We start from the raw sequence: 20,396 nt of genomic DNA on the forward strand, positions 1-20,396 counted from the left end.
TTCCTTTAGGATTGACTGGTTTGATCTCCTTGCATTCCCAGGGACTCTCAACAGTCTTCTCCAGCACCGCAGTTGGAGAGGCTCAGCCCTCTTTATGGTCCAACTCCCACAACTGTACATGACTCCTGGAAAAATCATAGCATTAACTAGATGGACCTTTATCCACAAAGCATGTCTCTGCTTTTCAATACGCTGTCTAGGTTTGTCATCCCTTTTCTTCCAAGGAGCAAGTGTCTTTTAATTTCATGGCTGCAATCACCGTCTGCAGTGACTTTGGAGACTTTATTAAGTCTGTCACGGTTTCCATTTTTTCCTCATCTATTTGCCATAACGTGATGGGAATGGATTGCCAAGATCTTAGTTTTTTGAACGCTGAGGTGATGATGCTCCCTAAACTTTTTGTGATAATCACTTCAAGAGATGCATAAATCAAATTACGCTATCTTAAATCTATACAGTGCTCCTGCCGCGTCGCTTCAGTCGGGTCCGACTCTGTGCGACCCCATAGACGGCAGCCCACCAGGCTCTGCCATCCGTAGGATTCTCCAGGCAAGAACACTGTAGTTGGTTGCCATTTCCTTCTCCAATGCATGACAATGAAAAGTGGAAGTGATGTCGCTCAGTTGTGTCCAACTCTTCGCGACCCCATGGACTGCAGCCCACCAGGCTCCTCCGTCCATGGGATTTTCCAGGCAAGAGTACTGGAGTGGGCTGCCATTGCCTTCTCCGTATACAGTGCTACAAGTTAATAATATTTCAACAAAAACTGTAGTTTTAATAAATGGCCGGAGATATAAGAAGTGAACAAGATTAGGAACACGTTCACGTTCCTAATCTCATGGAGTTTATATTCTAGGGGTAGAATGACGAACAGCCTCCAAAACGCGCAAGAGGTATGGGGAACAACCAGCTCGGCTGGAGAGAGTTTGAGCAGGGATGATGAGGAGACAAGGATGCAGAAGAAGGCTTGCTGAACATCTTCAGGTCAGTTAAAGGGCAACGGGAGCCCTTTAGAGGTTCCTCAGTGCTCCGTTTCTTTGTTCCGGGGTTAGGGAGCGAGCGAAGTTTTGTTTTTTGTTTTTTTTTTTTTTCCGCTCTATCTTTGAGGAACCTGAGGCTTAGGGAAGCAATGTCACCTGACCAAGGCCACACAAAGTGTAAGATCGCACAGGCACGTCAGCCAAGGTCCGAGTCCGAAGAAGCCCACGCCGCCTTCGGCTTTTTGCCCCCCGGGAATGCGGGGGAGGAATAGCGCGGTGCCCTGGGTGGGAGGGTGTCCTAAGAGAGATGGGCGCCGAGTTTATCCGAACGCTCCGCGGAGAGATACGGGGAGGGTGGGAAACCGGGCGGGAGCGATCTGTCGCCAGACGGTCTCAGGAGCCTTCGGGAGGTCCGGCCTGAGCCGCAGCAGGCCCACCCCCGTTCCTCCCGCCAGTGGTTCGGTCCGGACACCCATTCGCCCCCCTCCCCGCGCAGCGGGTGCCGCGGCCCGCTCCACTTCCGGTTGCTGCCGGGGCCGATATCCGGTGTCCGCCCGCCCTCGGCTCCGCCGCCGTGATGCTGTCCCGGTCCCGCTGCGCGTCCCGGGCGTTCAGCCGCTCCCTCTCCGCCTTCCAGAAGGTACGGTCCCACCGGGCCGGGACCCCCGGCGGGTGAGAAAGTCGCCGGCGGGCAGACGGGGTGGAGTGGGGACGACAAGGGGCGTGGCGCGCCGGCCAGGCCGGGCACCAAGGGCACCGGGACGCGGAGGCCGCCGCCGCGGGGCTGGGCGGCCCGGAGCCGCTGTCGCCTCCGGGGCCGTCTTGTGGAGCCTAGCGGCCGGGAGCCTTTCCCGCGGCCGCCGGCGCCGCGGCCCCTGCCGGACCCCACCCTGCGTCCGCGCGGGCGGAGGAGCCGCCCAGAGCCGCGCCCGCCGGGACACCAGACTCTATTAGAACTCGGGGACGGGGGGCGGGAGGCGCCGCGGAAGCCCCCGTCTGGATCCCAGGGCCTCTTTTCTAATCTGTTAAAAAGCCGGTGGGTTATCGCTCCCGTGGGGGAAGGTTGAGATAGTCTGGCAGGCCCGGCGTCCCGCCCGCGTTGTTGCTGTTGCCTTTGCCTTTGGGAGGAGGCCCGAGGTTCACCTGTCACCAGTCCCGGGGGCAGCTTTAGGTCTGTACTTGAAAAAGCTGTTTCTTCCCTCACTTTTCGTCTCGGGTGACCGACGTCTTCTTTCTCAACAGGGGAACTGCCCTCTAGTGAGACGTTCCCTGCCTGGTAAGTTCTGCCCTTTTGCCGTCCCCTAAAAATGCTCTCGCCTCCTCCTGGGCAGAGCCGCGTGTGAGGAAATTGGGTGCCTGTGTTTCTCCGCCTCGTGTTCAGAGAGAGAGAGAGAGAGAGAGAGGAGCGAAACAAAAGATTATTTTATTTTCTAAAATTATTGATTTATTTGGCTGCACCGGGTCTTAGTTGAGGCACTTGGGAATCTAGTTCCCCGACCAGGGATGGAACGGGGATCGCCGCCCCCCTCAACCCCTGCCCCGCATTGGTTGGAAGTGCAGAGTCCTAGCCACTGGAAGCCACCCCAAATGCTATTTAGTAACAGCTGCCGTTTGTTCATTTAGCACATAGTTACTCAGTATCTACTCAGTGTCAGGCACCTGTGCTGCTAGGCACTCACAGGGGATATAGCAGTGAAGGGAGGGTGGTGAGTTTCTCACTCTCCGGGAGCTTACAACCTAGCTAGGGAAAGACAATATGTAAATTGCTCAACAAATGTCCTATCCTGAATGCTGAAAAGGAAACAAGTGAAGCTGGACACAAGCTGTGACCCAGAGGATGTGACAGGACAGGAGCCATCCAGATGAAGAGCAGGAGAAGGAAAGGGAATGACATGTATAAAGTCCTTGAGGAAGGAAAGCGCTTGTCAATATTTTGGAACTAGCAAAAGAGGTGATTTGGCCAGAGCATTTTGGTTGAGGGAGAGAGTGGCATGAGATAGAAGATGGCAGAAAGACGAGTGGAAAGAATTCAGGTTTTTATCCCAATAATTTTTTTATATGCCTGGCATAAATACTCATTGAATGAGTTGATTTTCTTATGGGCATTCTATGTGCCAAGTATTGTTCTGAGTGCTTTCTGTGCATTTTTTCAGTTACTCATCAAGAAACAGTAAAATAAATATTTTCTCTATTTTACGAATGTATGACTCAAGGCCAAGAGAGGTAAAGTGACCAAGGTCACTGTGCCAACTATTGGTCAAGCTGAGTCTGCTCCTCAGCCTGAACTCCTCACCCATCATATTATCATTTACTCACAATGAATAGATTATTTGTTGAATTGTCACTACATGCCAGACACTGTGCTAGGTGGCAGGGATAGAGGTGGTCTCTACCCTCCAGGAGGGTACATAAGTACCCTTAATTACATAAGTACATAATTACATTGTGATTACTGTGAAAGAGAAGTACTGGGTAGGATGATATAGCCAGGCTTGGGAGGGTGGAGAGTGAGGTGGCGCCATCAGTAAAGGCTTCCCCAGAGAAGTGACATTTATGCCAAGTCTTGGAGAATATATAGGAGATGGCCAAGAGAAAGATATTTTAGGCAAAGGGAATGGCTTAGGCAAAGTTTTCAGACAGAAAGAGGCATGACCAGTCATAGAAATGGAAAAGAAGCTTGTCTGGAAGGGCTGGACAGGAACGTGTAAAGGTTTTGGACTTCATCCTTAGAGTCATGAGATCATAAGAACCCAGCACAGTGTTAGCTCATAGGGGACTCTCATTAATAAACTCTTTACCTTGGAATTTTGAAAAATGTCAGTAAACATTTTCTCCATTTTATAGACTGGCAGGACAATGGGAAGCGCCTTGTTCTTGCCTTTTGTGTTCTGGTTCAGGGCTTCTCCTTGGGCTAGCCACTTAACCTCCAAAAGCCCTGCTTATATATGAAATGAGAAGAATGGCAATGGTCATTCCACTTCAGGGAGTGTGAGATGAAAATCAAAATGAGGTCATTATGTGAAAGCTTTTTATAAATTCTAAAGCACTGTACAAATGAAACTTGCTGTAGGATAAACTCTAAAGTGAACTTAAAGTTCCAAAAATCAGTATGGGCTGCTTGCTGGCTGCAAGCTCATCAACATGCTGTGTTTGGGATTTGTACTATAGTTGTTGGCTATTGATCATAAAGAGGTGACTTACTTGACTGAAACCTTGAGGATGTTTGTGGGAAGCTGGGACAAGAGAGAATTGTCTTCCAGTTGGTATTTCCTGTGCCCATGGTTCGGAAAGAGTTGTTTTTGATCTGAAAAAACAAGACACATGAAAGAATATAATCAGGTGAAGCAGATAGAGTAATTAGTTGTCTGTTGCAGCAGTGCGATTATTTGTAATAAGGACAATTGGTGGGGCAGAAAGAAGCTCTCACCTTGTTGAGTGTGACCAGAATGGAAGGTCTCAGCAAGAGTGGGAAGGCAATAAATGGAAAGGAGGTGTAATAGTTTGCTTGAGCAAGCTGAAGACCTTGGGCCAGAAGTAGCCTAGTCTTTGCTGTTGGGATTCAGGCAACAAAACTTCCAGTGCATTTTAAGTAACCAGGGAAACAAACTCGGACCAAACTTTCCACTGCTTCTTTAGGCTGTGTGTAGTCACAGGATAAGCTATCATGTGTCTCAGGCTTCCATTGTATTTGAAAACTTGGGAAGTAGAGGCATTCTATCATGAAAACATACAGGGATAATGAAAGTTTATGAATTTTGAGATAAATAAGATTATAGAATTCTCCCCTTTCTTCCTCAAACCCATTCCCCGCAGTCGCACATACCTGTTGTTCTCTGCCATTACGATTACTATGGTGGAAAAGTTTAAGAGGCAGGACTCTGTGTGATACAGATTATATTATTGCCTGCTGTTGATCCTGCTCTATCTCAGAGTTAGGGGGTGAACAACTTCTTCTCCATTCCCAGCAAGTATCCTGTATGAGATAAAGAGTTGTTGGTTAAGAGTTGTTTTGTTTCTTGCAGGGATCTCCTTATGTCAGGGACCAGGTTACCCTGACAGCAGGAAGACTGTGTAAGTATCACTGGGGAGCACAGATATGTGGACCCGGGGTATTGAAGACACCAGTTTGACCATCTGCTTTCTTTCCTGTCTTTCAAGCCTAGTAATCAAGCTGGTTATATTGAGTCCCTCGACCTGACCTTGATGTTAATTTATGATATGAGCCTGAGCTTCAGCCCCATGTGAAGTATTGGACCAGGAGTGTGTCAGGACCAGGTGTTCAGATTATAATGAAAGTGGAGCTGGAATCCTCTTTTTATGGGAATTGTTAGAAGGGTGCTCCTAAATATTCTGGTTGGATACAAGTGAAGCTGAAGGACTGGAGGTTACGTTTATTGTGGAGGTTAAGAGCATCCTTTTGGTTGCATAGTTATGCATTTTAGAAACAGTAAAAGCAAGAGACTAGTATTTAACTCCTGGGACTTTGACTAGTGTAGAGGGAAGGAATGCTACTATTGCATAATGCAAAATTTGGAGAGAGGCCACCCATGTGTGTTTCAGATTAACTTCTGCTTATGAATGTTGCTTAATGCTACTTTGCATTCCAAGTATTTTCAGGGTGGTAGCAAGAGGACGCTCTTTAGTTTCCTGTTGAGCAGCTGTCAAGCTATTTTTCTCTAGAGGTGGAATCTTTAAAATGAAGGGTCAGCAGATTGCTCCTTCTTCACTGTGCATTACAATGGCAGTTTGGCATTCATAAGTCTTTGAACTGTGTGTACCTTTTGATCTAGCAGTCCCATCTCTAGGACTCTGTACTGAACGCCTAGTGTACCCGTGTTTCTCGGAATGGTCAAACAACAATGGATGGGTTAGGCTATGCTATGTTATATGTTCATTCTATAAGTGGGAAAAAGCAAGTTATAAAATTATTCCTTTTGCATCGTATGGTATAGTCCCATTGTAAATGTTCTTTTTGCTCTTTCTAAGTTTACTACTGTTAACATCTAATACTTTTGTAAATTTAAAATTATTTAGGGAGTGTCAAAGTGTGTTTCTCATCTACAGTTTAAATGAAAATTAGAGCGACCACAAATCCTATGCAATAAATAAAACAAATAACTATTTGAAAGTAAACTATTTTAAAAACCCCTAAACTTTGAATGATGAGGATCACAGATTAGGGTATTACTCTAATCTAGTAACTGTTTTTGTATTGTATCTTGTCTTTTTTCTGTGAATAAGGTACCCATTTTACTAAAAATCTTTTATTGTAGAACTATGTTTGGTTTTTTGTTTTTATTTAATAGGTTACACATTTACATGGTTGAAAAGTAAAAAGAGTGTCCATGAGAAGACTTTATCCTGTTCTCCCATGCTACTGCGTTCCTATTCCCAGAGATAGCCGATGTACCAGATTCTGGGTGTCCTCAGAGAGCAGTCTCTGCATTGACACATTACCCGTTAGTTATTGCCCATGAACATGTACCTATACATGGTTGGAAACTTTTATGCAGAACACTTTGTATTCTGTATTTTTTAAATAACACATTTTCCCTTGATTTTACATAGAACTTAAAAATACCAAAGGCAACTTAAATCTGTTTCACTTTTTATTGTAAAGGTGCTCATTGTAGAATATTCAGACAGTCTTGAAGTATAGAAGGTGAAAGTTCCCATCAGTCCAAATCACTCTTCCAAAATGTATGTATGTGACAGATAACCACAGATACCATATACCAGATACCATGATTCTCCATGGTCATATCATTCTCCAGGTTACCTTATTTCAGGTTAGTGTCATATCAGAGAATACCTTGCTCTTTTGAGGTTCCTCTTGAACGAGTCCAGAGTGGACTGATATGCTGCCTTCTGGCAGGAGAACAGGCGATTATGAGGTTTTCAGTGGGGTTTTTTGTTTGTTTATTTTGCATATAACACCTTGTTTTACTTTCATCTTGCTGTCTTATCTAAATCTTTAATCACATAGACAGAAATTCTGTTTTACATGGCAAAGTGGCAAGTACCCTGAGAGCACACAGTTTTATCTTACTTGGATTTAGTTAAGAAAAAACCTAATCAGGAAGCTGAGTCCTTTTGTGATTGTGCAAAGGACCAAGATGCTGTCTTTTTCTTCAAAGGTGCAAACGTAAGTCTGTTCTGGAAGAGCTGGCATTTCACTCACCCAAGGGCCTCACTGCTTGAGGCACCCAAGTAATCCAGGCTTTACTCTAGACCTGCTGAGTCAGGATCTCTGGGAATGGGGCCTAGACAGGTATGCTTTGAAAAAGTTCCCCAGGTAACAGTGATGGGCGCTCCTAGTCAAGAGTCACTGGTTTAAAGGGAAGGTGAAAGAATCTAAAAAAGAGTGGATATTTGTATAACTGACTCACTTTGCTGTACAGCAAAAACTAACACAACATTGTATATCAACTATACTCCAATAAAAATTTATTAAAAATAAAGGTGATTCGTCATGCCTTATCTAGACTAAAATGTGAATGATTCACCTGTTAAAGGAGTTTACTTTTATGTTTGTTTTGTAGCATTAACAGCAGTAATATCTTCAGCGTTCGCTTCTTTAGAACTACAGCTGTATGCAGTAAGTACCTTCAGCTCCCTGCGTTCTTGGGAATGGAATTTTAATGAGAAGAATAGCAATTGACTGAATTTAATGGCAGAAAAAAAAGGAAAAATATGGACTGTGTGATTTCCCCCCTCCCCTTTTTTCCTAGAGGATGATGTGATTACAGTCAAAACCCCAGCGTTTGCAGAATCTGTCACAGAGGGGGATGTCAGGTGGGAGAAAGGTAAGATTTACTGCCTTCTCACTTTTTAAGTTTAAATACTTTTGAAAAGTCCCCTTTACTCCCCTCACCTTCATGATAATCAGTGGAACCTGTGGCTCCACTCTTTTCTTTACATGCAGTGTACCTTCCCCTGGCCTGTAGGAAAGGGATCCTGTAACACTTGCCAAAGGGGATTTTATGGCTACTTTTCTTGTTACCCACTGCTCACCCCTAACAGGTAGCCTTTAACTGTCTTTTCAGCTGTTGGAGACACAGTTGCAGAAGATGAAGTGGTTTGTGAGATTGAAACTGACAAGGTAGGCTTGCCCTGTTAGTGCCATCTTTCCATGGTTTCCGCTTGGTGTCTTAACCTAATGAAAGGAACATGGACTTAGTTGTTTGAAGATAATTGTTAGCTGCCTCAGTAAAATTGTTGGAATAGCTCAGTAAAAAGAAGAAAAGCATTTAAAGTTTAATTTTAGATTGTTCTAGGTGTATGTACTATGTACTTTAGTAGCTTTAGTTTTATAGCTTTTATGTGTGTATACATGAACTGTTTCCAGTTGTTTTTTATGTATCATTTGGCAACACTAACTGAATCTTGCTTTAATGTTTCTGGGAAAGGACAGACAAGGTGCATCTTCACAGTAGCATTGATTACTCTTATTCTGAAAGTGTGGCCTTGATGTTTATGCAGGGTCTTGTATATCTGTGTTGCAACTCTTGTGACTCATTTGAGATTCTATACAATTAATTTTCTAATGCTGAGTAAAACTTTGGACTCTTTCTCCATCTGTCTTCCTTTTGAAGACCTCTGTGCAGGTTCCATCACCAGCAAATGGCGTGATTGAAGCTCTTTTGGTACCTGATGGGGGAAAAGTAGAAGGAGGCACTCCTCTTTTCACACTCAGGAAAACTGGCGGTAAAGAAGTTCTCCTGGTTGTCAAGGTCTCCAGTGTTCCCCTTCGGAATTGGGGCTGAGCATAATATACTAATTCCTTGATACATCAAATATCATTTTGTACTCCCTCTGCCTTTAGTGAGGCAGTAAGAGGAGATATATAGTGTGAGCTTTAAATGTCAAGTTTTAGAAGAAAAGGGTATTAAGAAAATAAACCTCACAATAGTGTTCTTTTTGGTGCTGGACCTTTTCTTAAATAGGAAGGAAGAAGATTCTAGAGATAGTGTTTTTTTTCCCATCCCCTTCCCCCACCCTGGCAGCAGAGTCACATGGGGGCTTTAAAAATAATACAAATGCCCAGATTCTGAGGCCAAGGGATTCTGATATATTAAATATGGGGTTTTCAGATCCTGGTTATCTATCATAGTTTTTGTTAGTGTCTTTGACACTCTCCAAGTGATTCTGATACATAGCCAGGGCTGGGAGCCACTATTCTAAAGTGAGAAGCAGCAGTGTTTGATCACGTCTATTATGGAGAATTTTGGAGTAGTTTTTTCACATCTATTCTGTCACAGCATTTTTTAGGGAGGGTTGAATTTTTCTTGGGAGGAAATGAGAAATAAGGAAATGAATTTATATTGGATCTTATAGTCAGTATATTAGAGATTAGGAAAGAAGACTTTTGATTCTTAGTTAAATGCTGTAACTACTAAAGTCTATTTCATGGTTAAGATAGTTAAGCAGAAAGATGGTAGATGGCCTCATTATGTTCGATCAGGGTAAGATTAGAAGCCCAGAATGGAAAGAAAATACAGTAGAAGACTAGGGAATAAGATTGATTCTTCTGGTTGGAGAATTTCATCTTCTGACCATTCCTTAAGAGGATTGTTCTTCTGATTTAAATATAAACCCAGATGGTGATATCCAAATGGGTAAAGTAAAAAAATATTTAAAGTTGTGAATTTCATTGCTTGACCACCTCATTGGTTTCTGAGAGTTATTCTAGATAAAATGCTTTGAACTCTTAAGTCTAAATGTGTCCTTGATTATTTAAGCGTTTATTTTTTAATAGTTAAGAGAGTTCTTCCACATGTGATGTTAAAATAGGAGACATAGGAGACAGTCAGTATTACTGTAACTGGAAAGTTGTTGCTTTTATGTGTGTGTTTCAGCATCTTAAATTGCTGGGTTTCTTTTGCTTTGAAGTCTATTACCATTGACTTAGGTGCTTTGAAAGTATTGGCTGAATATGATGACTAATAGATATTTATGCAATCAGGAAGGCAGCTGAATTCAGCCAGTTATCTAATGTAGGATGTCTAGGAGTCCTGGGGAAACAGTGCCTTAAATCACTCTGTGTATCTCATAGCCTTACATGTATAGCAGGTACTCAGGAAGCATTTGCTAATTGATGAGAGAGAGAGCTTTTGCTGCTAAATTCTACTTAGTATCTGCAGTTTGGTTGCTTTCCATTCCACATAGTGCCAGTGGCATCTATTTTTCTTGTTTTCCAGCTGCTCCCGCTAAGGCCAAGCCAGCTGCAGCCCCTGCTGCCGCAGCCCCAAAAGCAGAACCCGCAGTGTCTGCTGTTCCTCCTCCCCCTGCAGCACCTATACCCACCCAGATGCCACCTGTGCCCTCGCCCTCACAGCCGCTCACTAGCAAACCAGGTAAGCCTCTGCCTCCCACGTGTCTTTCTACAGGAGACCATCTCATCTATTGCCACGTTCCCTCAGAGGGCAAAGTCTAAGACTAATTATGGCTCTGGACAGGTTTCATTGGCTGCATTGTAGAAGAAACTCTAGACTTTGTATCAGAAGACCTGAGTTTGCATCTCAGCTTTCTGTGTATAGCTGTGTGACCTTAGACTAGTTATTTAACTTCTCTGACCAGATTGTTCATTTGTGAAGTAGGAATGACTAATATATCTTAGCATACCTGAAGCTTAGGTGACAAGTGCAGTGTGAAAGCACGGGCATATACTCAAGTAAATGTTTCTCATTTTCTGATGCAGCGTACCCTCTCTTCATTTACAGTGTCTGCTGTAAAACCCACCGCTGCCCCCCCAAGAGCTGAGGCAGGAACTGGTATAGGTCTGCGTTCAGAACATCGGGTAAGCCTCTAAGGACCACTTCCAAGAAAGAAGCCGAGGAGCAGCGTTGAGATGAATAAAATATGGGTCTGCTCTGCCTGCCTTTGAGTGACCGGCAGCTGATTCCCTCGGCCTGGCAAGGAAATTCAGTTTAGGAAGTGGCTTGTTCATTCATATGACTGTTCATTCAGATGACGAGACTAGAACTGGAGGCCTTCTGAACACTTGTCCATTGGTTTTTCCCACTCTTTCGTGCTCCCACTGAAGTGCTGTGGGTGAGAAAGGTGCATGCGGGGGATGGTAGCCTAGTAACGCGTCTCCTCCCTCCTACACTTCAGAGAGGTGGTTTAGTGAGCTCTATTCCTGTTCTTCCCCGATGCTTAGCTGAGGGCTACCCAGTGGCAGTCAGGGGCAGACATAAAACCTCAAGGAAGTATGGTCAAGAGTGTCGGTTCCTCTGCCTGAGAATACCTCCTAAAAATACGATAGTCTGAGAAATGTGTTGCTTCTGAGTTTCCATCCTACAAGTAGCTATTATCATGCAAGTCTTTATCACCAGAAATTGCCTTGTCTATGACGACTCTTGGGCTGGCTAGCCCTACATCACACTCTTCCTTTCCATAAATTGGTTTTGGTTTATAAACCAAACCATTTCCTGGGCCTCTATTCTTCATCAGACTTCAGGGCACATCTGAGTGAGTAGTTTTTGTCTGTATTTCCTTGTTTTTGCTCAGAGGAGCAAGCCACCACAGGAAAGAGGAAGCCTGGATACAGTCCTTAATTATCCCCTCCCAGCAAGCCCAGTGCTCCTGCAGACTAAGTGGGAGGGCTAGGTCCAAAGACACCAGGTTGGCGATACTTGTCCCACTCCCTCTTTCAGGAGAAAATGAACAGAATGCGGCAGCGCATCGCTCAGCGTCTGAAGGAGGCTCAGAACACCTGCGCGATGCTCACCACTTTCAATGAGATTGACATGAGGTGAGAGCTCTAGTCCTCCTCCTCCCTGTGCTCTTTTTCTTGCAAAACACTTGAACTTGCCCAAAACTAACGTAACAGGAAAGAAGTACTTCTTTGCACTGTTTCTTGACTTATACAGAGTGACCCACTGGTTTCATTCTCTGATTGACTTTCCTAATACTATGCCTGTCTCCTCTGTGACTTAAAAAACTTAGCCTTGTAGATGTATACCTGAATCCTGTGATTTCTGATAAACGAGGCTGGTAATAGTCTTAAGCTCTAATGACCACTATTAACAAGTAGAGAGAGGGGAGCCAGGCCAACAAGGCTCCCCTTCAGGATGGAGGATCGTTGGACAGCACGCCCAGAGTCAAGGGGCCATTCCCTGTGTCCTTCTCACTCTGACTGCTCCTTATGTGTGTTCCTAAGCGACTCAGGATTGAGTGGGTAGAAAGGCATAGGCTTTTTATATCTTTCACCTTTCTCAACTTTGACAATGAAATGGGAAGCAAGTTTTGCTTTTAAAGAAAAAATCTTCAGAATATTAACCAAACGGTCTGATTCAGTAAGCTCATTTCTATACTGAGCTAATTGTTGACTCACTTTTCTTCTTCAAGACTTTGTTTACAGATGTTGGGAAGAGAATGTAGTTAAAGTCAACAGACAGTTTTTGAGTGCTTACTGTGCACAAGATATTACACTATATTTTGGTGGGATGCAAAGATGAGTGATAAAGAACCCTTAGCCTGGAGCTACCATCTTGTTGGATAAATGCAAAGTAAAATCTAGAAAAACAGGTATCAGAAAAATACAAAAAGTGTGAGGTGGAGGAGAGAATGAGATCATTTGTTTTTGAGGTGGAGGTAGGAGTCAGGAAAGGCTTCCTGGAGAAAAAGATCTTTAAGGGGCCTTAACGATTCACATTTCGACATAATGGAGGAACGTCATTCCCGATGACGTTAACAGTATGGACCTGGCACAGATAGAAAAGTACAGGACACATCTGAGAAACAATCACTGTGAGGAAGATGTGTAGGAAAGAATGGTAAAGAAAGTTGCATCCATATTACAGAATGTTTTAAGGGCCAGGGTAAGAGTTCATATCTAATACAGGAAGTAAAGTCATCAAGTCATCTCTTTGCTTTTTATCCCAAGTGCTTAGTCTGCTAATCTGCATTTCACTAGGATAAACAGTTTTCTTTGGAAGGGGTCTGAAAAATGTAGAGAGGGAGAAGATTTAGTCACAGCATGCTGTAGCATTGTTCACAGAGTAGGATTCTGTGGTCCGTTTCACTGGCCGTCATCCATTCTATTGTGAAGCTTCCCCAAAAGACTAGACGTCATCCAAGCCAAAGATTTCTCTTGTATCCATAGGATGTAGGGAAGGACCTTGACTAATGAATCACAAAGGCTGCAGCTTATGTTTCAGTGCATTAGGGCCAAATTGTACACAAATTGAATTGGATTTTGAAATTCTACCCAATTCCTTAAGACAAAACATGTAAATATTTGTGGCCTTGAAAGATGCAGTTGGCCCAACAGCTTTGATTGGAAAGTAAGTACAGTAGTTGGATCTCCTTTCAGCAGCTAATCGAGGCCTCACTTAATGATGGCCTGGGGTCCCTCTGCAGTCGGTAATCTGGTTTAGATTGAGTGCCCTTTGGGTCTTGTGCTGATCAGCTAACCCATAAGGGGCCTTTCTGAGACTGCCTCCTCTCCCCTGTTGTCCCAGCCTCTGCCTCCAAGGACAGAACTCTGAAATAGAAACTACTTAATGACCAGACAATAGCATTTGGGCAGTTTTGAGAGCAGAGATGTTTATCGCTTCTCTTTCCCTCTTCTGCAGCTCTTGTGTCTTGGGAACCAGTAATGTCTTTAGGGTGGTAATCCTAGCACTAAATTTAGTTAGACTCAGGAAAACAAACATTTTAAACCCAATCAGTCCCCCTAGGAAAACTTCCGTTTTAAAGTCTAAAGAGGGGAGTTAAAGTTATACCATCTTATCTTTCGTGCTAATGTCAGATTAAGCCATTATAGGGAGAAAGAGAAAACTGAGCATTTGGGCCTGAGATAAAGTTAAATTCAATTTCCATCACACAACTGTCTTCCCATAAATATGGAGATTTCTGCAGCAAAATGATGGGAAAGCCATTTCCCGCTAACTCTAGTACACGTGTTGTATGTTTGTGAAAAACCAGCCCCAAAAGAACAAAGATTGGTCTCACTGCAAAGGTTTCCCAGTAGCCTTGTTGCTTATACTTTAAAAAGCTTAGGTCCACACATGGTCACTTTTCTAAGTAACCAAGGAAACTATGTTCATTATATTAATTTTAAGGGCAAGAACTGTGTATTATCTTTATGTCTTGGTGTCTTGCATTGACCACCGTGTGTGGTGGGTGTGAGTGCCCATTTGAAGGAACCAAGCAGATGGAACTGCTCACTCTGGGGGGATGCATGAATACACTGACTTCCTCATGAGCCTAACACAGCACTGGATTGTATCCATCCATAGGTAGTCAGGACTGTTTTTGCTCACATGAAACCTGTGCACGTGTGTGGTTTGGCTTTTTTTTTTTTTTCATTTGTTAGGAATGTCGCAAGAAAGTCATAATTAGGTTTGGTGGTATTTTGAAAATAAACAAGAAATATTGAATGAAAAAGTCACTCAGTCATGTCCAACTCTTTAGTGACCCCAAGGACTGTAGCTCGCCAGTCTCCTTTGTCCATGGACTTCTCCAGGCAAGAATACTGAAGTGGGTTGCCATGCCCTTATCCAGGGGGTCTTCTCAACCAAAGGATTGAACTTGGGTATCCTGAATTACAGGCAGATTCTTTACCATCTGAACCACCAGGGAAGCCTGTTTAATAAAAAGAATGGTGCTTGTTTTGTGGACTTTATGCTTTTAAGAAAAAAAAAAACCAAAACTATTTTCAGAGTAGATAGTTCATGAATTCAGTGTAGCTAGAAGGCACTTTTTCATCCAGGGTGAAACTGTTGATGTGCTATGAACTCATTCATTTTGTCTGTCACAAAATCTCTGACTTCTGGAGCATGAAATCGTCCTTACACAGAGTGGATCTGATTCCCTTGGATCCAGGCTTTTAAAGGAATGAAGTAATTGTGTTAACCTCTAGTGGAGTATTTCAAAACTTGAACTTACATGGTCCAGAGTAAGGGAAAACTTTACCCAGTTGTATGCCTGGCGTTAGAAACCAGTGTGAAAGTCAGAATTGAGGCTTTTGTGGTCAGTTTGTTTTGTAATGTGTTCTTGCAGTAACATCCAGGAGATGCGGGCTCGGCACAAAGATGCTTTTCTGAAGAAACATAACCTCAAACTAGGCTTCATGTCGGCATTTGTGAAGGCCTCAGCCTTTGCCTTGCAGGAGCAGCCTGTGGTAAATGCAGGTGAGTTTGTGATGGCCAGAATCAACAGAGGTCCTGGAGGTATATGTGTAAATACAGAAATTCTCCCCCTGCTCAAGACACAAAAACGATGGTCCTCTGACTGAGGCTTCTTATTTCAGATGTGTGAGAACTTGAGTACCTTTCCTAGGGATTTCTGGACTGACCTTCCTAAATGGGCATCATGAGTGCTTCCTCCCCACCAGCCGGGCAGAACAGGTTCCCGTCCCAGTGCAGAGCTTGGCAGCGGCTCTGGCGACAGGCAGTTCTGAGCCAGTCCATCTCTCCAAGTTTCTCATGTCAGTGTGGAAACTCTTGCTGTGGCTGGTGCCCACTCTCCCACAAACCCTGTAACTTGGGACCTGACTTCTGTACTTGGCATAGCTCCAGGGTGACCTTTGATTTCTGATCAGTGGACTGGATTGGAAGGCCTTGGGCTTGGCCCCTCTTTTGTGGGCTTGATGCTCGTTTTCCTTTCTTTTTTCTCACCTACATCATTGAAATGTTGACTTAACAAGCAGTTCTCTTCTCCACTGAGACAATTCTGTGTCCTTGGAAGATTATAGCACATTGGGTACTTTTGCAACCCTTAGCAGTGTAGGGTCCCGAAAGGACTAGAAATAGAAGTCCTAATCCCTTCCGCCAGGTGGTGTGCCCTCAGGTAGGGGAAGGGCTTGGTTTCATCCAAATGTGAAACCTCTGAACTTCTTCTGTTCTTATGCTTCCTGATGACTCTCTCCATCTCTTCTGCTTGCCCATACATGTAGGCATTTCTCAGAATTCCCTTGTCCTCTTTCTCACTTTATATGCTTTTCCATGGTGTCTTATCTACAAAACAACATAGAATTCCTATGGAAAAGATTCTTGAGCCTGTGTTTTCTCATGAGCACCAGACCTAAATTCTTAGCTATTGGTTTGCTCTCTCAGGCTAGCATATTAAAGACAGACCACACCGCTTCCTACTGAGTCTTCTGGAAAGAGGCTTCCCTCGCTCCCTGTCGCAAGTGAGCAGCAGAATGGGTGACATCCCCCCACTTCCACTTCCTTTACTAACTTGCCCTTTCTGGGGGGTACTTTTAAACCTCAGCCATTAGCTGAGGGAGGGCTGGAGTAGAGCTGGTGAACGAGAACTTGGGCACATACTTACCCTGTGTTAGCCCATGTACCGATCCTTGTCAGGGCTGCCGAGTTGACGGATGCTCCTGTGCTCAAGCTTAGTCAGGACACTTGGGAGAAGTTAGGATTAATTGGCGTGGGAATAAGGGGTACCGGTTGCCACTTGTAACGCGGTGGTTTTTGTCAGTCCACACCATACGAAGCATCTCGGACTTTTACTCTATTAATGCAAATGTTTCCTCACTAGCCTCGGCCTGGGGAGTTGTATGTAATGTGTGTTTTCTCTCTCATAGTGATTGATGATGCAACCAAAGAGGTGGTGTATAGGGATTATATTGACATCAGCGTTGCAGTGGCCACCCCTCGGGTATGTTGGAGCAAGAAGTGGAGAGCTCTGGTCTTTGACTCTTACCCATTTGAAGAAGCAAACCTCTTGAGAGACTTTTTTCTGTACTTTCGTTTTTCTAGAAGGGAGTTGTTTGAAGAATAAACCTGTTTTTGACCATACCACATTCTTTTATCTTTTGCAAGTCTAAATATTTTAGACTACATTAATCATGTTGAGTAATTAAGATACTCTGGGGCGGGGAGACCTTTGGCTTGAATCAAGAGAGTTGTAACTATAATGGGTACTATTAATTTACACCTGAAAAGAGCTTTTTACTCTCATCAGGGTCTGGTGGTTCCCGTCATCAGGAATGTGGAAACAATGAATTATGCCGATATTGAGCGAACCATCAGTGAACTGGGAGAGAAGGTAAAATGGAAGGGTGTGTGTGAGCTGCAGGGCAGGTCAGGGAAGAGACCCTGGGAAGGCTGGGCCAGTGAGCGGTGCTCAGGGAGCTGGAGCTTCCCTTTGTTGTGAAAGGAGGATGTGGCCCCTGAGAACGGCAGTCACGAGCGAGAGTCGAAGTACAGCTCTGGTGGAGCTTATGGTGCTCTTGTGAGTGAAGATCTCATCTCATCCAGTTACACCTGCTCGGAAAAGGAAAGATCCCGGAGTCCTTTCCTCCGGCCTGCAACTAGTCACAGGCATCTCAGTTAAAGCTAGAACTTGGACCATTAATCTCAGATGTGAGCCTTCGGGACTTCCTTTAGGTGGAGGAAGCTGAGTTGACATTACCTTTCAATCATGAAATCTGTTTTTAGGCCCGGAAGAATGAACTTGCCATTGAAGATATGGATGGTGGTACTTTTACCATCAGCAATGGAGGTGTTTTCGGCTCGCTCTTTGGAACGCCCATCATCAACCCCCCTCAGTCTGCTATCCTGGGCATGCATGCCATCGTTGATAGGCCAGTGGTCGTGGGAGGCAAGGTAGGAACCATCCCCATTAATGTCCCAGCAGCTACATGATGAGGTGAGGGAAGTCTTAACTAAATGTTCCTTAAAGATTCGCTGTAATTTCAGGCGTAAGTTGAATCTCTTCATTTTTAATTAATAGCTAAGGCATTGGTTCTCAAATTGTGTGTGGAACAGCAGCACCTGGGAACTTGTTGGAAATGCAAACTCTTGGCCCCTTCCCAGACCTAGTGAAGCAGAAAGTACAGATGGTTCTGAGGCACGTTAAGGTTTGAGCACCATGGAGCTGAGAAAGCTTGCTCCTTCATCTGGGACTAGTCAGCAGGCTTCCTTCTCTAGGGAGCGTGGGGGTGCCATCGAAGGCGTGGTCCTTGCCTCGGGAAGTGGAGGACTGCAATGCAGAGCCACTGCCAGCCTGCCTGCTTGTCGTAACGAGGGTTAGAGCTTTTCTGGGAGTCAGGGAATGAGGTCAGAGGGTCTTGAGCTAGCCTCGTGAGCTATGTTGATAGGAAAATGTTTTCTGGGACCCCCGTGTTTAGAACCTTTTGAAGTCCCTAACTCCTTTAATCCAAAAATTATAGATACCTGCTGAAAATGCTCATATACCCAACCTTGCGTAGAGTTTCAAAGAATTTGTGGACCCCAAGTTAAAAAAAAATATTATCATGTCTTTAAGGAAAAAACTGCAGGTAGCCAAAATTGAAGAGGAACTTTTCCTTGTAGATGGCAGACAGGTGAGGGGGCAGAGGATGGTTTTTATTTAAAGACAGTTGTAAGGAGACTCCTTTTTTCTTGGGTTAAGCTTTTTGTTTTTGAGTATATGAGTTTTGCACTCAGGGTCTGGCTTGGTCTTTGAACACATTGTATCTAGAAGCAACAAAGCAAAGTAGGAAAGTCTCTGGACCTGGGGACTTACCTGTGGGCTGTGCTTAGTCATCTCCCCGCTTCATCAGGGCTTTCTCTGCCCCACTGCAGACAAACCTGTTGACTTCTCTTCTCTGTAGGTGGAGGTGCGGCCCATGATGTATGTGGCCCTGACGTATGATCACCGGCTGATCGACGGCAGAGAGGCTGTGACTTTCCTCCGCAAAATCAAGGCAGCGGTAGAGGATCCCAGAGTCCTCCTACTGGACCTTTAGGAGGAAGCCTTGTGCCCTACACGTCAACCATGCAGGAACTGAAAACCAGTCTTACCCTGTCCCCTCACAGGCCCCAGGTTAGCCTGGTGACAGGCACATGCTGTTGGCCTCAAGCAAGGAAACCAGGGCACTATGTAACCAGCAGTCACAGGCCTCTCTCGGTGTTCCTACTAGGCTCTCTCCCTCTCTGCACCCTCTCCTATGCGCAAATATCTGATTTCCTTAAGCTTGAGGGAGAGAGAGAGCCTTAATGGATGCTCGTTATTATTCCTGCCTTTCCTCCCATTAGCCCTCCACAGAGGTGATTTCACTTTCTTCCTGTCCAGTACACTGTAGGGAACCTGCCGGGGACCATGTGATTAAGTTTCTATCTTTTGAACGTCTGTTCTCCAGAGACGCCTAGGAGGGTGGTCTGCCTCCCGGGCTCGGAGCAGCCTCTGTCCTGGCTGTGCACGTCCTCATTCGATTCCAACCGTGTGGAGGTACTGACCACAGGCCACGGGGTGCTGCTTCGCTCAAGTGGCACTTGCATTCTCAGCTGTCATTGTCTAAAAGCTGCCTTTTCTACCTCTTCCAGGAAGCACATGCTGGGGGATCTGGAGGGGCAGAGCCGGGGAGTAGGCAGCGTTGAGGTGGGAGAGGGCGGATTCTGAGGTCATGTGTTACGAACAAGACTGGAGCAGAGCCCAGGCCTGCCCTCACACTCTCCGTCATAACTGCACCAGGAAGACCCATTTTGGCCCAAGCACACACAGCTGAGGTGGTGCCGACCTTTCCTGGCTGCTAGGAACAGTTTCTCCCATCCTGTCCTCACGTAGATGCCAGCACCTCTTGGCAGGGAGACCGAGCGTGTCCCAGCCGCGGGCTCGCATGGCTCCTGGTAGAGATTGGCGTGGAGGTGACTTCCTGTGGACTGGCTCGGATTGTCTTGAGCTTTTAAATCCCGTTGGTATAAACCTGTGGGCTGCAGAGGCGGTTCTGTTCCTTCCTGTGTCAGTGCCCTTCAGGAGTGGAGCCTCAGCTCTTCCTCCATAGAACACAGGTCTGGTGCAGGATGGCTTGTGGTGGAAACCAGCCCAAGATGCTCGTACACAGTGGGGAAAAGGCCAGTGTCACCTCGGAGGTACTGCCTTGGGTCTGGGCACCACATTGGAATTCTTGGGAGCATGGTTAAATGCACACATCTTGTCAGGAAAGTTACTGGGCTTCATCACATTGTATCCAACTGCATCCAGGCCTGAGGCTGCTGACCCTTGACAACCGGGAGCCATTTAGTGTGGAATGCCCATTTGTATCTTGAGCAGAAGCAAGGCCTGGGGGTTGGGTGGGGGGAGGGGTGGGAGCCAGTACTGAGTGCCTGCAGCAGCTACTACGTCTTCACTATTCAGAACGTAACTAAAATATTTAAAGAAACTGATTTTAAATGCAAATTAAAGGGCAAATGTTCGCAAACAGTGTTTCTGCTTCTGTACTTCTTTTGGTTACTGAGGTTGTACTGATGAAGAAAAGCTTGTTCCCCCCTGCTTGAGGCCCCTTCAAATGCCGACATTTACATTTTGGTGGGGCCTCTTGTTATTTCTGGGATGGACTGGGGAGAGGTGGAGCGACTCATAATTTCACATTTTCAGTTGATGGCCACGTGGGTACCCGGTCGCTCAAGGTTGGTCAGAACAAATGAGAGTAGATCACCTCTTGGGGCAGTGGTCTGTGAGGGTTAGCGG

At 45.1% G+C, this 20,396-nt stretch overlaps 1 protein-coding gene across 1 annotated transcript; it reads left to right on the forward strand.

Moving 5' to 3' along the window:
• The first annotated feature begins 1,515 nt into the window (after nt 1-1,515).
• DLST (dihydrolipoamide S-succinyltransferase) lies at nt 1,516-20,127 on the forward strand. Its single transcript, XM_052646671.1, has 15 exons — nt 1,516-1,620; nt 2,223-2,256; nt 5,003-5,051; nt 7,523-7,578; nt 7,712-7,786; nt 8,027-8,082; nt 8,576-8,687; nt 10,181-10,336; nt 10,703-10,779; nt 11,639-11,736; nt 14,991-15,121; nt 16,528-16,601; nt 16,908-16,991; nt 17,384-17,551; nt 18,541-20,127. The coding sequence occupies exons 1-15, from the start codon at nt 1,558-1,560 to the stop codon at nt 18,673-18,675; spliced, it is 1,368 nt and encodes a 455-aa protein (XP_052502631.1). The 5' UTR covers nt 1,516-1,557; the 3' UTR covers nt 18,676-20,127.
• Nucleotides 20,128-20,396: the final 269 nt, after the last annotated feature.

The sequence above is a fragment of the Budorcas taxicolor genome, chromosome 10, assembly GCF_023091745.1.
Source record: "Budorcas taxicolor isolate Tak-1 chromosome 10, Takin1.1, whole genome shotgun sequence".
Classification (NCBI taxonomy): Eukaryota; Metazoa; Chordata; class Mammalia; order Artiodactyla; family Bovidae; genus Budorcas; species Budorcas taxicolor.

Coding starts and splice junctions, on each gene's coding strand:
- DLST (XM_052646671.1), top strand. CDS start 1,558: ATGCTGTCCCGGTCCCGCTGCGCGTCCCGGGCGTTCAGCCGCTCCCTC. Junction 1,621..2,222: donor CCCTCTCCGCCTTCCAGAAG/GTACGGTCCCAC, acceptor CTTTCTCAACAG/GGGAACTGCCCTCTAGTGAG. Junction 7,787..8,026: donor GGATGTCAGGTGGGAGAAAG/GTAAGATTTACT, acceptor CTGTCTTTTCAG/CTGTTGGAGACACAGTTGCA.